The sequence below is a fragment of the Argiope bruennichi genome, chromosome X2 (assembly GCF_947563725.1).
Source record: "Argiope bruennichi chromosome X2, qqArgBrue1.1, whole genome shotgun sequence".
In the NCBI taxonomy this organism is placed as follows: Eukaryota; Metazoa; Arthropoda; class Arachnida; order Araneae; family Araneidae; genus Argiope; species Argiope bruennichi.
Genome location: NC_079163.1, coordinates 88,737,438 through 88,753,381, shown reverse-complemented (window position 1 = coordinate 88,753,381; position 15,944 = coordinate 88,737,438). Strand labels below are relative to the sequence as shown.

At 27.9% G+C, this 15,944-nt stretch overlaps 1 protein-coding gene across 8 annotated transcripts in view; it reads left to right on the top strand.

Moving 5' to 3' along the window:
• The window catches only part of LOC129960953 (rho GTPase-activating protein 190-like), an 87,577-nt gene that overhangs the window by 21,682 nt on the left and 49,951 nt on the right, over positions 1-15,944 (top strand). For all 8 annotated transcript variants that reach the window (XM_056074719.1, XM_056074716.1, XM_056074718.1 and 5 more), the window contains exons 5-9: positions 3,884-4,093; positions 8,252-8,554; positions 13,260-13,412; positions 13,505-13,613; positions 13,881-14,004. In XM_056074719.1, the coding sequence (XP_055930694.1) occupies positions 3,884-4,093; positions 8,252-8,554; positions 13,260-13,412; positions 13,505-13,613; positions 13,881-14,004 (899 nt within the window). The remainder of the gene's footprint in view (positions 1-3,883; positions 4,094-8,251; positions 8,555-13,259; positions 13,413-13,504; positions 13,614-13,880; positions 14,005-15,944) is intronic.

Sequence of the window (15,944 nt, the reverse complement as noted above, 5' to 3'; positions counted from 1 at the left end):
TTCTCTTAAACAACAATGAGAGAAGTTCCTTCTATAGATGAAGTACAAGAAACATTGGATGATTTTATCAGTAAATCAAATTATAAAAAAAAGAAATTCAATCCTCATAATGCTTCTGTTTCGAAGCATTGGAAAATAAGAGGATCAATTCTGAAGGCCAAAACTCATCATCATTTTTGGCTACACAGCCCTGGGTGGGCCAGTGCCTTCTTCTGAATTCTGTTCCATCGCATTCTGTTTTTGACACTTGTGTGCCAGTTTCTTTCCTGGATAGCCAGGAAGTCTGTCTCTACTGACACCATCTCATTTTTGGCCTGTCCATTTTTCTGCTTGTTAGAGGTTTATGTAAACGATTTTTTTTTTTTTTAATATGGAATGTTTCTTAATTTTTTTTGGTGTTTCTTTTCTTTTTTTTTTTTTTTTTTTTTTTTTTTTTTGAAGGTTTACAAGAGTCTTTCTTTCATTGTCGCATATTATTGACTGAAAAATCCTTAATATCCCATATATTTTCCAGTAAATCTGATTCAAAGTGTACCACTAAGCAGTTAAACTTGGTTTCCTCTTGAGTTATTTTAAAGATATGGAATTGAGTTTACATTTGATAGAATCATATTTCTGTCTTGTCCATCCAAAATGATAGTATTTTAATGCTGTCACTTCTAAGATGTCATTCAGATGATAACACTAACTTCTAAACTGGTGTATTCCGACTTGTTGTCTGTTAAAGGTTTTATTACCGAAATTCAAAACTATGGAACAAGATAGGCTTTGCCCGTTATTATAGCATTATCAGCCCATCAATTTATTGTGTAAGTTGTGTGAGAAAATAAATAAAACATAAAGAAAAGTGTTTGAATAACTATTAAAACATAATATTTATTTTTGTACAAGTATCAGTTTGCCATCCAACCCCTTTATGAGAAAATTAATATCAGGAAAAATTTAAATATTTTATTGTTAAGGAATAGAGCTTCCTTCAACCTTGCATTTTTTAAGTTAATTTAAAAAATATATATATTGCCTTTCAAAGGGTTAATAGTTTTGACTGCTTTCAAAGCTAAAAAAAAAAAAAAAATTAAGAGTAAAAATGGTTAAAAGATTTATCATGTTCCCAATTTTTTTACTTCCTTGGATATAGGAAAATATCCTATTCATTTGATTATATTAGGGCTTTCATTTTGCTTTTGTTTTTAAAGTATTCATTTGTAACCAGTAAGCCCAAATCATACGTTGTGTAATAAATTTCACAGATAGAAATTAGCTGCCTTCTCATAGAACAATAAATAACCCAAATTTGTACATTTGTTTTACATTTACGGCTTTATTTATGTAAAATTTTTTGTCATAGCCCTAAACTAGGAATGAAATGAGAAATTTGACTGTTGGACTATTAAGCCCTAAGCTAGGAATGAAATGAGAAATTTGACTGTTGGACTATTAATTATAAGGAAAACTAAATTTTAATTCAATTAAAAATGGTTATTAATTCAATTTGATGAAATATTTTAGTCCTATTGGATTTTTAAAAATATAAATGGGCTGATAAATATTGTAAGAATTTGAAAGAAAAATGCCTTGTAAATGATACGTCAACTCGGATATATTTTTACCAGCCCTCAATGTTATGTCAACTTGCATTTGTAAAGCTCTAATGTAAAATGATAATCTTTTGTGAAATAAATTCTCAATTAATAAGTATATTTATTATCCTCCATAAATATTTAGGGAGTCTGCTGGTCTTAGGAGTCTATTTAATTTTTATTTCAATGTCTAAAGCTCGTAAACTAATATCTAGCAATGTTTTGTTAGTTTAAAAAATACTCTATGAATTCAGTCTTGAAGAAAAAGTTTGTTTTCTGATCTGAAAAAAATGTCTTCAATTTAGATTTTTAAAAAAAGAATAAAATAAAAAAAATATCTCGAAATGAAACATTTTCTTAAGTAATAAGGCTGATTTTCGTATATTAATCTGTAAATGGTTACAATTTCAAATAAATTCTTATCTCTAAAATACGCTTTGTTGAGTAAAGAAGTAGTACATGTATATTTGATTTCTTATATTGAATTTTTTTTTAAACAACAAAATTTGTCTTGAGCTTGAAAAATTTGTAGAAAAAGAATAGAGAACTGTAGATACTTTTATGAATGTTTAACATTTTTCGTTTGAAAAGAATGCAAGATCTCTTTTTTCAAAGAGTTTTAAAAATTCAAATACTTTGAATATCATTTAATGAAGTTTAAGATTTGACAGATATATCAAAATTTTGAAGATCCTTTCAAAAATTGTGACTCAAAATGGTATAAAGTATGATCACAATAAAATTGATCCTTTCCCTAGTATATCATTTTGGATAATTTTATGTGAATAATTGCTTTCACATGTAGGACAGACAAAATTTTATTTGTAAGTCATTCATTAACAATTAAACAAAACTTTCATAATTTTTACCATTTAAGGCCTTTTATATATATGCAAATATGGCCTGTGGACCATATTTGGCCCATTTAGAGGTTCTATCCAGCCTGCTGCAAATTTGAAAATAATAGCATAGTAATTTAAATGATCAGTTCAATTGAATTTGAATCAGATTATGAGAAATGTTACTAAATGCATTTTTAATTTTATTCATCACATTAATATTAAAGTTTTTAAAATATTTTTTTCATCCTAATTAAGTGGCACAATAAATTATATTGTAACAATATTTTTTGGGACATGGGGGATGCTCTTAAAAAGTTTATGCATTACTTCTCTAGGCTGTATTATCAAAGTCTTGTTTTGAATTTAACAGCTTTATTCTTTTCTGACTTGAGAGTTAGATATAACTAGATGTTACGGTTAAACAAACTAAAAGAAGTTGGTAGGGAGTGTTAAATTTTTGATCTTGCTCTTGTTCTTTTGAGATGAAATTAATTCAGAGTTCTCTTATTTTTCTTTTATGTTTTACAAAGAAATGTATATATACAAGCATCTCATTCCAAACCTGCATGTAATGTGCTACTTGCTGTCTTTATTTCTGTTGAAAATTTTACCGTCCCTCCCTCATAATAAAGCTTGAATAAAATTTCCAGATGTTTTAACATTTTAAAAAATTTTAGTTTTATTTTATGTGTTAGGGAAAAAATTTGTCATAAAACTGACTTTAAATAAAATTTTTATGCCATTATCAATTATTTTTTATATTTTGATAATATTTTTAGAAAAATCTTAGGCTACTTAAGATTTTTTTAAAATTATTTTTCTAAGCTCCATGGTGTTTTTCTTTTATTCGTATTAATATTTTTATTCTTTCTTATTCTTTAAAATCTCCATTTTGCTTTTTAATCACTGATGCAGTATTAAAGTCATTATTAAATTAGGTAGTGGTTCTAACCATGTAAATGCTGTTATTTTGCAGAGAAAATTTAGTAAGACTTAAAATATTTGTTTTCAAAACTTAAATGCAAACATTCGTTAATTGATGCATAATTTTCATTTGTTCCTTTTTTTTCTATTTAAATTTTAGCAGTATATGTGTAATTTATAGTCTTTTACTTATTAATTTTACTCTTTTAGTTTATCAGTGAAATAATTGCACTATTTCTCTACAGTTTTCTTTGAAATTTATTTAACTTTATGTCCCTTAATAAATGTAAAATCTTAAGTCCTGCCTATAATCCTCATCAAATTATGCACCAATTTGTTGCAGTTATTGTATTATTAAATAAGGCAAACATATATGAATGTATAATGCAAGAATCACTTGAGTAGTCTGTAAACATTAGTATAATTTTTTATATTTTCAATATTCATCCTTTGATTCCCTACTATTCATGAAATGCTCATTTTTGTTATACAAAATTTTCTACCTACTTAGAAGTAAAGTATTTATTTCATTTTAAGTGAATGGGAAACTGTACGAATGAAGCTTCAGCAACATCCAGACTTCACTCAGTATTTTCTGGAAAGTCCTGATGAACAGCCTTGGCAAGAGAGTGATTTGGTCGACAGCAATGAAACTCGTATTCCTCTAGACATTCTTGATTCTTCAGAAGCTGAAGCATGCTTTGAAGAACATAAAGCTGCTCTTGAAGCTGAAGAACGAAGGAAAGAGTATGTAATATTTTATTGTACTTATTTCAGGATATGATGATTATTTCTTTATCATTATAAAAAAATCTTAATTTTGTAAGTTTTGTATTATTTTGTTCATATACTTCTGTTTGAATTTTTTACAAGAAAGTTTTTATGGATTTTATATCATAGATAATGTAGTTTTATTTTTTTATATTAGCTGTTGAATTAACCAGTTTGATTCTCTAAGAAAAGTTAAGGCCCGGTTAATGTAATATTTTATGATTAAAATATTCTGAACTTAGTTTTTAAATGGAATTATGTCTTATGTTTGTTTTGTTGATATACAGTATAGAAGTATTATATATGTCATATGTATCTTAATGTGCTTACAAAGTTAAATAAAATTTAATTTTCAGAATGTTATTTTTTGAAGGATGTATATTAGGAGTTAGTTATTTTTGAATTAACAGTATTTAAATTAATTTATTCAGTTTTATTATAAGGCAGTTTAAATACTATATTATTATGCAGGTAAATTAAATTCTGGAATTACTATCATTATTGAATTTAAAGTTGGTTCAAAACTTCACATTTACTCACAGAATGTGAGTTGAAAGATACAAAACAATATTGCATTTAAATTTTGTTATCCAACAAGATTGCATAAATAAAAATTCATTCGAAATGAAATTGCTGGATGAATTTTAGTAACTATAAAATATGAGTTTGTGTGCACTTAATGTTTCCGAGTGAGTTGAAAAATTTTATACCTAAAAGTGAATGAAGAGCATTCATTATTTAATGCATTTTAAAGCTGGTTTTTTTGGTGGAGAGGGGTTATTATTTCTATATTGTTCATCTCTCACCCCTTTTATTTTCACAATGTATATCGTATTAACTAATTCGTTACTATGCTTTTTTTGGGGAAAAAATCACATTAATGAATAATTGGCAATACTAAAACTTTTTATTATAAATTAAAAGCAGTAAAATGTAGAATTTTTTTATGTATAAGAAAGCTGTCATAGAAGGTTATTTGTTTATTAACCATTTTTGTTGCTTTAAAATATGTAATTAATAATGGGGAGATGCTGGAATGTATGTTGATTTCATGGATTGGAATTTATAAAGAACTAAAGTTTTTTAAATGGGTAAAGAGTTAAATTGTAGTTGTAATCGAATGAAATTTTAGTACTAAATAAGGTTCATAGGTTATATATAAGCAGGGTGGCCAGCAGACCAGGAAACCGGAAATTGACAGGGAATTTTGAGAGGTTGCTAAAATCGGAAAAATATAATATAAATTTTTTTCAGTAATTTTTATCGAACATAATTCGTTGATATTTTTTCGTAAGTAGAATGAAACGTCGTTGGCAACTAATGAAAATCAAACTCTTACTGATAGTCAAAAACAGACTAGGGGAAAGAAAGATTAATAGCCATATTTAATTTATTGCATGTATGCATAAATATATAATATTTTCACCAAAAGTTTTTGTTTTCTTTTTTTCAAAACGTCAAGCAGTCGGCATAATTAGCGAAAATGGTTTGGATACTATGGGAAAAGGCAGCCTAACTAAAGCCCAGCTCTTGTTACTGTTATGATTTAAGCTTTAATAAGTCTCTTTTATTTAAAAAGATTATATGGAGATGTTCCCTCCTTCTATCATACCATGTGTTACAAGATCGATAGTATGAATTTTGGATATTAATGTTCAAAAGTGGATGTAAAATATTGACCCATTATTATAATTCTGAAACAATTCATTTTAATCAAATAAGAATTTTTCAATAATTGCTTTTTCCCCTCATCTCGGAGATCTTTTTATTGAATTGTGAAGTATCGGACAATATTATTACGTCCTTAAAACATTTTTTTTTGTTTATTTTTAAATGTTATGAATACGGATTTACTAAATTCTTCATATGGGCGGATGTTATTGTTAATATTTTCGTTTAACATTTTTTTTTTTGTTTAAAATTCCTCATACATTCTACAATTTTAAAATAATATTAAACAGAAGAATTTTATTCGTTTCATTAGTTCATATTTCTCTTAATTTTTTTAAAAAAATGTTCAAAATGAGAAGGGAAACACTTTTTTTATGTTTTGATGGTATACGAAATCAGATCAAAGCCAAAGATTCAGATCAAATTCCAAACAGTTAAGAACATATTGTGCAATAATTAAAGAGATTAAATTAAAGTAACATCGTTCTGATGATGTTAGAAACATCCAAAAAAAAAAAAAAAAAAAAGTCAGGGAAATAAATGTCTTTAAAAACCTGGAAATGTGACGAAAGAGTCAGGGAAATTCAAACAGCAGAATTGTTGTCCACCCTTATAAGGTTTTTAAAGTATCTGAATGGTTGTAAAAAGTTAGTTCTGAAAAAGTTCTGAAATGCTACTAAATCTATTTTTTAATATATTCGTGTTATCAGTGAAATTTATGTCCCCTCCCCCTGCTTTGTTATGTTCTTTTGTACATAGTGAATATTGTGTTAGCATTCTGCTTATAAAAAGGAAAAATATTCTTAACCCTTTCTGGCGCGGGTCATTAAAATTTTTGAAATATAATGAAAAAACGCAATCAGAATGATTAATAAGTGTATACACAGGCATTTTTGTAGTCAATTTTTTTAAAACTTATTTTCTTTGGCCGGGGGTGGTGTCCTAAAACGAGGACACCGTCCTTCTAGAGCTAGCAGTAATTATGTAGTAGAGTAGCAGTATATTTTAGGTTTATAAACACTTTTATTCACGTTTTAGGTTATTTGAAACATTTAAAATATTAAATATACAGAATTAATGTATTTACGGTAAAATTTCTAAACTAATAAATCTTATAAATATAAATAATAAAAAATAACTATTACAGTTTAATACAAATTATTGTAATAAATTATAATTTAATTCAACTAAGAATAAAAATGATCTGATTAAAATTCTAAAAAAATATTTACTATTAAATTTATTGTGTTAAATTTATCAATTAATAAGTTGAAAAATATCAAATAAAAAACAAAATTGAAATAATTTATTATTTGGCATGAAATTTTTCAAAGCATGTGGGAGTATCTTTTCGTCCAATACATAATGAGAAAATATTGTTTTGCACATTGTTTGTGTTTTGAGTACATTTTTTTTATACTGTACAGCGAATATTTTCGAGGGGGACATTTTATGGGCATATGTTAAAAGATTTTAAAAAAAAATCTTTTACATGCTGAATGCAATAATAATAATAATGAAAAAATAAGTTAAAGTAAAAAATTATGGCTTTATAAAACGAAATATTTATAGAAAAGGATAGCAAAAAAAAAAAAAAAAAAAAAAAGCAGAACATGAGGATGAAACTTAAGTAGTTGTCTAGAGAAAAAGGCAAATCTTAAATGTGAAATGTTTTCTAGCTTCAAACGGATTTCTTTTTCCCGAATCCGAAGATGAATGAAATAAAACTCCTCCCTGAATGCAGAATCAACATCACATCTTTCTCTACAAAATATCAAATTACACACGAAGAAAGGCGAACGGTTAAACGTCCTAGACGGGTGGTGTCCTCAGATGAGGACACCTTTGAATAAACTTATTGGTTCGTTCTTAAATTAATTTGAAGATTAAACAAAATTATTAAAAACCTCATGGATATTGTAAAGAAATGGGTAATTGATTTTGAGAAAATTTCATTTCTTCAAATATTTGAGGCAAAAAAACCAGGGTATTTTTAACATTAAATTAATGCCATAAAAGAAACGAAAATTGCTCATGCTGCCATCTATTTTTCTAAAAGGAGACTGTATGCTATTTTTCCAGCAATTTTTGGGATTTTAACGCCAATAGTTTTTTTTATAGAAAATTTTAAAATTGGTGTCCTTGTTTGCGACCACCGCCCCTAAAAGGGGGTTAATACTGTTGCATGTCGTTTTATGCTGTAATTGCGTCTGATTTTATTTTATACAACCATGCATTCATTTTTCTTCTGTGAGATGCACTGTAGATTCAATTGAAGGCACACTTAATGTGTGTCAATGATGTGAAAATCAGCTTATTAAAAATTTTTCTTTCAGCAATTTAAAATCCATGCTGATTTTTTTTTTTTAAAAAAATCTTAGATGGAAATTTAAATAAAGTGTATTAACTAATATCTGTGTAGGCTTCAGCAACTCTTAATTAAATTATCTAACCTTTTTATAGGATGCGCCAACAATTCAAGGAACTTCTGGAAGAAACCGGTTATGTTACTCCTGGTAAACCTTTATCGGAAGTTCAAGTGCTCTTCATGGGTCGGGAATGCTATGAATCACTTTCTGAACAAGATTTGTTGGAAATTTATGATGAACATCAGAGAGAAATTACTGAAAAAGCTAAACAGAACTTTCAAGAACTTTTACTTGAAAATGCTGAAATTTTTTATCATTTCACTAGTGTTGGTCCTGGAAGTGTGATAACTCAAGAAGACATCAATAAAATTACAGAAAAATTGCAAGAAGATTTAAGGTACGTTTTTAAGTTGCATATGTTACAGAAATGCATGTTTTAGCTATAATGCTGCTTTCTTCTTTTTTTGAAGTCCTTACTGAAAGGTTTAAGTTTTTTCTAATTATGATTTCAGATTTTAACAATTTTTTAATTTGTTATGTTACTATTTAATTAAGAAATGACCGTTTGTGGATACATGGTTTACTAATATCTGCCCACATGTCTTGATGAGATTGAAGAATAAGTCCATTCACTGGGTTGAATCCAAAGAATGAAATGTAGCTAGGTTGGAGTAGCTGCATGAAAATGATTCTGATTTTCTTTGTGCCCAGTCTCATTATCTGTTTAAACTAAATCGCAATCTATAAATTTGTGATTCAGAATGCCTTAATTGCACACTTTTGTGCCTGCAATCAGTTTCTAGCCTAAACTAGTCTTTAACTTGCATAAGAATTTATAGGATACTTTACTTTTCTGTGTTTGCAAATTTTGTAATTTTTATATATGTACAATGTCTAAAAGATATTGGAAAGATGATTGACATGATGATAAGGACAGATTTTATTTTGAATAGGTTTAATAGATAACAAGGAAATAGGTTCGATTAATTCAAGTTTTTTCTTCTGCGAGTTAATGGTATCATGAAAAGTACCTACATTTGAAAAATAGTTTTAAGTGCCTTAAAAGTGCTGAATCTTTTTGAGAAGTGTTAAGAAAATATAATTATTTTCTTATTTTCTCAGATAATATGCTAAATCAAAAACATAGTCGCAAAGTTTTGATTGTTGGATATATATTAAAAGAAAATAATAAAAATAAAAGTATGACAAAAAGGAAGAATTTGAGGAAGGAATCCTGGATGAGATGGATTTAAGTTTATCAACATATGTTAAAGTTATGCTTAATAACTTTTTGTTTTCTGCTCGCTCTTTCTTCAAAAGTAAGCACTGCCACATATTGAAATGTTAGATTGTTATTCCAAAATACCTACAAAATATGGACTGTGCCATATTTAATGTGGCTTGAAAATCATTCAACTTCTTAATTTTTAGTGCTTTTAGGAATGAAGAATAAATTTTGGTTAACCCTGGTGTGTGTATGATTAAACTTTATTAAGTTAACAGGAATAACATTAGAGCCAGCCATACATTGGATCTGTTCTCTCCAGTGGAGGCTGGTACATTTGCTCACAAAGGGAAGGGATGTAATAATGATTCTCCGAGATTTTTATTTATTTTCTAGTTGAATAGCATCTTGTTTAATTAGGACTTAAATATATCGCCAGAATCCTTAAATGAATTTATATATATATTGCACATATATTCATAATGTCCTATTATTCTGAAAGTACATATATCAAAAGAAACCATTACCCCACCACCACACACGCATACACTACTAAGAAAGCCTCAAATCACATAATTCTGTTTCCTTTATTAGAATTATTTTAGATTTAATTCAGATTCAAGCAAAAGAGAATCTGACAATCAAATTAAAAATCTTTGAACTCAATTTTGATAAAATGTGTTATTTGTGTATCATCAATTTTCTTTTTGTTTTTCTTACTTCATTCATCTCCGTGGTTTTTTTGACATGCGGAAGTATTTGAACATATGAGATATATTAAAATGTGAGATAAACATTTGATTTAAATATGTAATCAAATGTCCAGTGGTGCATTTCACATTACACAAAAAGCTATTGCATTATAATAAGTTTGATATTAGAAAACCAACATAACCACAAATGGACTAACTTGATATGTTTTATTACGAAAATTAGAATATGCCAACTCATTATGGTAATAGGTTCTAATGACATTAGTGCAGCTGAAATCAGTTTTTTGAATACATTTTATCAATCGATTTTACTTCGTAATATAAATCTTATTTTCTTGACTTGCTTTTATTCATTCAAAGATCTTAAGGCTTTGGAGCCTATTCCTAAACCATTATAGTAGACATATAATTTTAAATATTCGAAATGTACTGATACGTCTCTTGTAGGCATATATTGACACTGAGAAGGGGTTATGAGATTTTTCTATCTATTCATATTGCAAAATGCCTCAGCAACTCGAGAAATGTACTGTTGCAGTTTTAATAATAATTACAGTTTAGATGCATCTTGTTTCTTGCAAAAGCACAATGCTTATTCTCCAGATTGACTTTAAAATTTTTTTTTTCTGCAGTACAATTGACCAAAACCAACGATACTTTTTGTCTTCAAAAAATACTGTGGTAGCTAGGCTTAACAAGTTGCTGCACACTTTTAATTCGATGATTGTGCTCAGAAACACTGTTTTTATTTTTTTTTATTCAATTGTTTATGGCTGCCATATGAAATTAAGCGCCAGTCGTATGTTTGGAATTAAAATTATCGCATTTTGTCACAATTTTTCGATGAAAACTATCGATGGTTGTAATCGTCATTTGCTCATCACATTTTATTTTCTCTTCCCAGAGCAATAGGTTAGAGCTGTAATTTACCTACATATTGGCCATAGTCGTCATTTGTGACAACATGGTAATATCTAAGACTCGGCTGTTCGCGTGTGAACAGTTAATCTTATAATGTATCTGGTGAAATAAAAGAAAAATGTCGCCGATTGGGAAAAAGGTTCAAATTTCTTCTTTAAGAAAATTTCCCACAGGATATATAATTATTGCTCTAATGTAATGGTGTGGGGGCACATCATCTGTAATAGGAATCTAGGGTGTGATTCTGGAGATATAAGTGGGTTCAATATCATTAATTTTTTAAATTTAAAAAATAAAATATTATCAATTTTGACTCATTTTTAAAATATATAAAATAAAAATGTGATTATTCATCTTTTGTTTAAAAAAATTCTAAACTCAAAATTTTAGATCATAGTGGTAAAAATTGATTGATTGTGGCTGTTTTTAATAAATTTTTATAGATGTTTGCATTAAGGAATATTACAGGTGAATGCATTTAATAGATTGTACTTTTGTCAAAGGCTCTTTTTTTCAAGTATAGTTCCACAGTCAATTGATTTGAATTCATTAATATCCTTCCCTGTCTTTTTAAGCAATTTTTAAAGCCATTTTGATCAAAGATGTATTTAATTTACTGATTACAAAAGACTCCAGTCTATGGAACATATATACAGGGTGATCAGAAGAACTTTGCTGATATATAGATCTCTAGGGGCCGATTCAGATATAGTAGGGGCCTGAGATTCAGATATAGTTATTCAAAGGCATAAGTTCGGGACTCAGTGAATGTCAATGGTGCAAAAACTAAATTTTCATACGATAGTTCTTTTTCCCTCCGTTTCAAAATGCTCATTGCATGCGAAAACCCTGATGAACATTGGAACATTACGTTTATCACAAAAAATGGACGCGTTGTGCACACAAAAACAGCTTTAGGAACGGCCACTTAAGGTGAAATGCGAAAGAAAAGTTTTTCAAATATGGTTAACGACATATTTTGCAATAATTAAGGAAAATAAAATAAAGCAATATCGTTCTGAGGATGTTAAATGCATCTGAAAAAAGTCACGCAAATTTCTTAAAAAAATATCTGGAAATATCAAAAATTCAAACAGGAGGAATATAGCCGTTCTTTCTCACCTCTGTTAACATTTAGAATTTCTGTACTTACAATCGTGAACGTCTCTTTGTTGCCTTTCGCAGAATCCCGAGCTGATACCTCAGAATAGCTAGATCTGAAATCTCTTTTCGATCAGTTGAACAGACAGGCCGTTAGAGGTCCGTATATCACCAGATCCCTGTATATATAAATGCATTCTAATCAATTCTTCATAAATCAAATTTTCAATTTTTGTAATAATTATTATTTAAAGATAACTTTTAAGTGACGAGGCGCGATCCAGCTTTTAAACTAAGTTATAATAATTTTTAGAATTTGCCACATCACATTAGAATATTACATTTAAAATGTGAAAAGTTGTCCTATAGTAAATTTTTTTAAAAAATTGTTCCACAATCGATTTGGATCTATTAATTTCCATATACCATGTTTATTAAGATTTAAATAATCAGTATTAATAAAATAAAACAAATTAAAATTTTTTAATACAGATTAAAACTGCAATTAATTAATTTAATACGGAATTTGAGTTTCTTAAAGAAATAATCCTCCAGTTTTTAATTCAGTTTTGATATAAATGCACTGAAAGAAATTCGTTGCTCCGTTTTAAAAGTTTTCTTTGATCATGTTATGCTTCTTAATGAATGCCAACATTTTCAAAGATAGTGCTTCCATCCAAATTAATTATTCATCTTGTTAATTTTTAAGAAATGAATATCGCAGATTTTTATTGTAAATCATATAAAACTTGATTTAACTGTTTGGCAAAGACAATTTCCATGGTCTTTTTGTTTGTGTGAAACCGAAAAACATCCTTTATTTTACCATAGAAAATACTGGACGGATACCAAAATAAATATTAAAATTAAAAAATACATTTAAATTTTTACAATGTAAACTGTATTATTATAAAGTAGAAAACACCCTTAGCCTAGAAAATGTGTGAAATTATGTATGCTTGATGTGCAAAGATGCTGAATTTATCTATATTTTTTTTAGTTTAAAGTGCTCAATTTTTTCAGCAATTTTTCATTGTCCTTAGTTACAGTAAACATCTTTATTGGGTGCACTTTCCTTTTAATTAATTTCATAAGGATTGTTTTAAGTATTTTGAAATAAGAATTTTTTTTTTCCTTTGTAGGTATAAAACATTAGATCGATTGGATCAAGATCGAATGCTGATGTTATTACGTCACTTAGGGTTTGTTCACGGACCTATACGAGAGCATTGCCCTGCATCTCTAAAATGTATGGATACACTTGTGGAAAAAACCATTGCTCAAAAAGCTCATAGGTATTACAAAGAAAAAAAAGGCATTATTTGTATAATTTTTTAAAATTAAATATTACTTTAATTTTTAAACATTGTTATATTTTCCTCTTTAGACCTTTCTCCTGGCAAAGGAACAGTCATTGGTTATTAGAAAATAATCAGCTTAATTTAGTTCTATTAGGATCTGGTGGTTTAGCTGATGAATTGGCTAATGTAATCAAGGTAAAATGCATTTTTGTATAAATAATAAATGAATCCTTTTTAATGAATATTCCAAGTGGAAACTTAATTTAAGTACCTGATAAATTTTTTTAATTCAATTTTTATCTGGTAGCATTATTTATAACTGATAACTGCTGTGTTGAGTAAGAATAAATCAAGGCAATAATTCATAAGTTCTTCAATTTGTATAAGTCAGATTTAAGAAATGTTTTAATTTATCAGTCTTGTTTCTTATAGCTAGTAAACAATGTTTTTATTCATTTGCAGGCACAATGTACAGATGATATGTTTGAAGTGGATAAAGTTCAGTACTCATTAGATTTCAGAATTATTGATGGTGATGTTGGGTTACCACAAAATTCATTTCGGACATCTGACTTTCTGCCTCATGGTGTGTTAATAACTTTCTGTTCTCTTTCTGGATTATTTAAACTAAATGAATTAATATTACACTTTTTTTTTTTTTTTTAACAGTTGTAGCTTTTTAAATTTTTGAATGAAAGCATGCATACTAGTGTAATTAACGAATTGCACACAAAGAAATGTTCGACTATTTTTCATGCTCAAAATAAATTTAAAATTATGCAGTTTTAAAATGTAAATATTGTAATTCCAAGGTGACAATTTAAGACAGTTATGCGTTAGTATTGACATACAACAACTTAGATTTCTACTGTCCTCCCCCCCCCCCCTATTTGATGCATAATATATCAGTAACCCAATTTTTATAATAATTAGAATTGAAAGGAATTTGAAAGATTTGATGACCTGAATTTCGATACTTTTTAATAATTTTTTATTTTATGCAAAATGTTTGTTTATAAGAAAAGAATGTCTAGTAGGCATTCATATTGCATATTAGCAATATTATGAACAATTATTATTTGTCATGGACCCTAATGTTTAGTTTTTGTTACAAAGAGTTCAATTTATTTCATTTATAGGGAAAAAATTCACCAATAAATTACTATAAATTTTAGAATATTTTAAAATTGAGTGCATTTAATTCTTTATGCATACCCTAAAGTTAATTTTAATTTGCAACGTTTTCTATAGTGAGAAAAGTGCTGCTTGCAGTTACTTCTCTCCCCCCTTTATACTTTTTCCTTAAGGTATTAATACTGAGGCATTTTTTTGAGAATAGGGATGTAGAATTTTGTGCTGTGTTCAGACTGTGTAGTAATTTTTTATTTTTGGTGAATTACAGGAATATTACTTAATGTATATGTCATTGTCTTTCTATTACTGTGCAATGCATAAATTATAGCAATTTTCAAGTTAATGCATAATATCCTTCTTTGTTTCTTGAATTATATGGCGTGTTATGAAGCTAATTTAATTTTTCTCCCTTTTGGCATACCTGGGTAGCTACTACAACAGGTCTGTTTCTTTATGTAATTTTTTTTTTGTTTTTTTTTTGTTTGTTTGTTTCTTGAGTTTCACTTTTACGCATACGATGATGATGATAATTTCCATTGCCAACGTTTTTTTCCCTTGAAAATTTATGCTTTCCATAATTATAGTAATTATTTTCTCTGTGATAAATAAATCAGAATCTTTGATCGTAATTTTAATGCACCATGGAAAATTTCACTATTGTTATTAAACATGTATTATGTTTTATACACCAAATTTTTAATAAATTCTATATTCTGCCGATAGAAATGGCGATTTGTTATTGAGAATTTGTCTTCAAAGATTTTAATATACAAGACAAACAATCAAAATGCAAGAAATGAGAATAGCATGATTTGCCTCTTTCTCAATGTTTTGTTTCTTTTTTATTTTGATGTGCTCATTGATTTATATTTTCATTGAAAAACACTGAATAATCATTTGTCAGTTTCTGTTTGCGAGCAAAAGGATTTATGATGACAAGAACAATTCCCCACATTCTGGAATCATTCAGATAGGTTTTAATATTCAGTTAAAAAGTTCATTTTCTTGTCATTTTAGACTTGAAGAAAAACTGTGCTTTAATGTGAGGATTTCAGTTCTTGATAAATGTAAAATTGTGGTACCTGTAGTTAAAATTGTTTTACTTTTCTGTCAGAACTTATAGTTTTTTTATCCTTTTTAAGTTCCAGTGACAGTTGTAGCATTAAGCGAGGTTATGAGGAAATAGCCATGCTTTTTTAGGATATTTGGAGGAGGGCTATCCTTAACCTAAAATTAATGTGTACTGTCTTTTTCTGATTTCATTTAGTATATTCTGTGCAGCTGTTTGCTAATAGCAGACATTGGCGCAAGGAATCTAATTATTACCATAGTTTGTTAGTTTATTTCATTCCGCCATTCACACTTAAAAGAAAAAGATTGGAAACCTTGTAA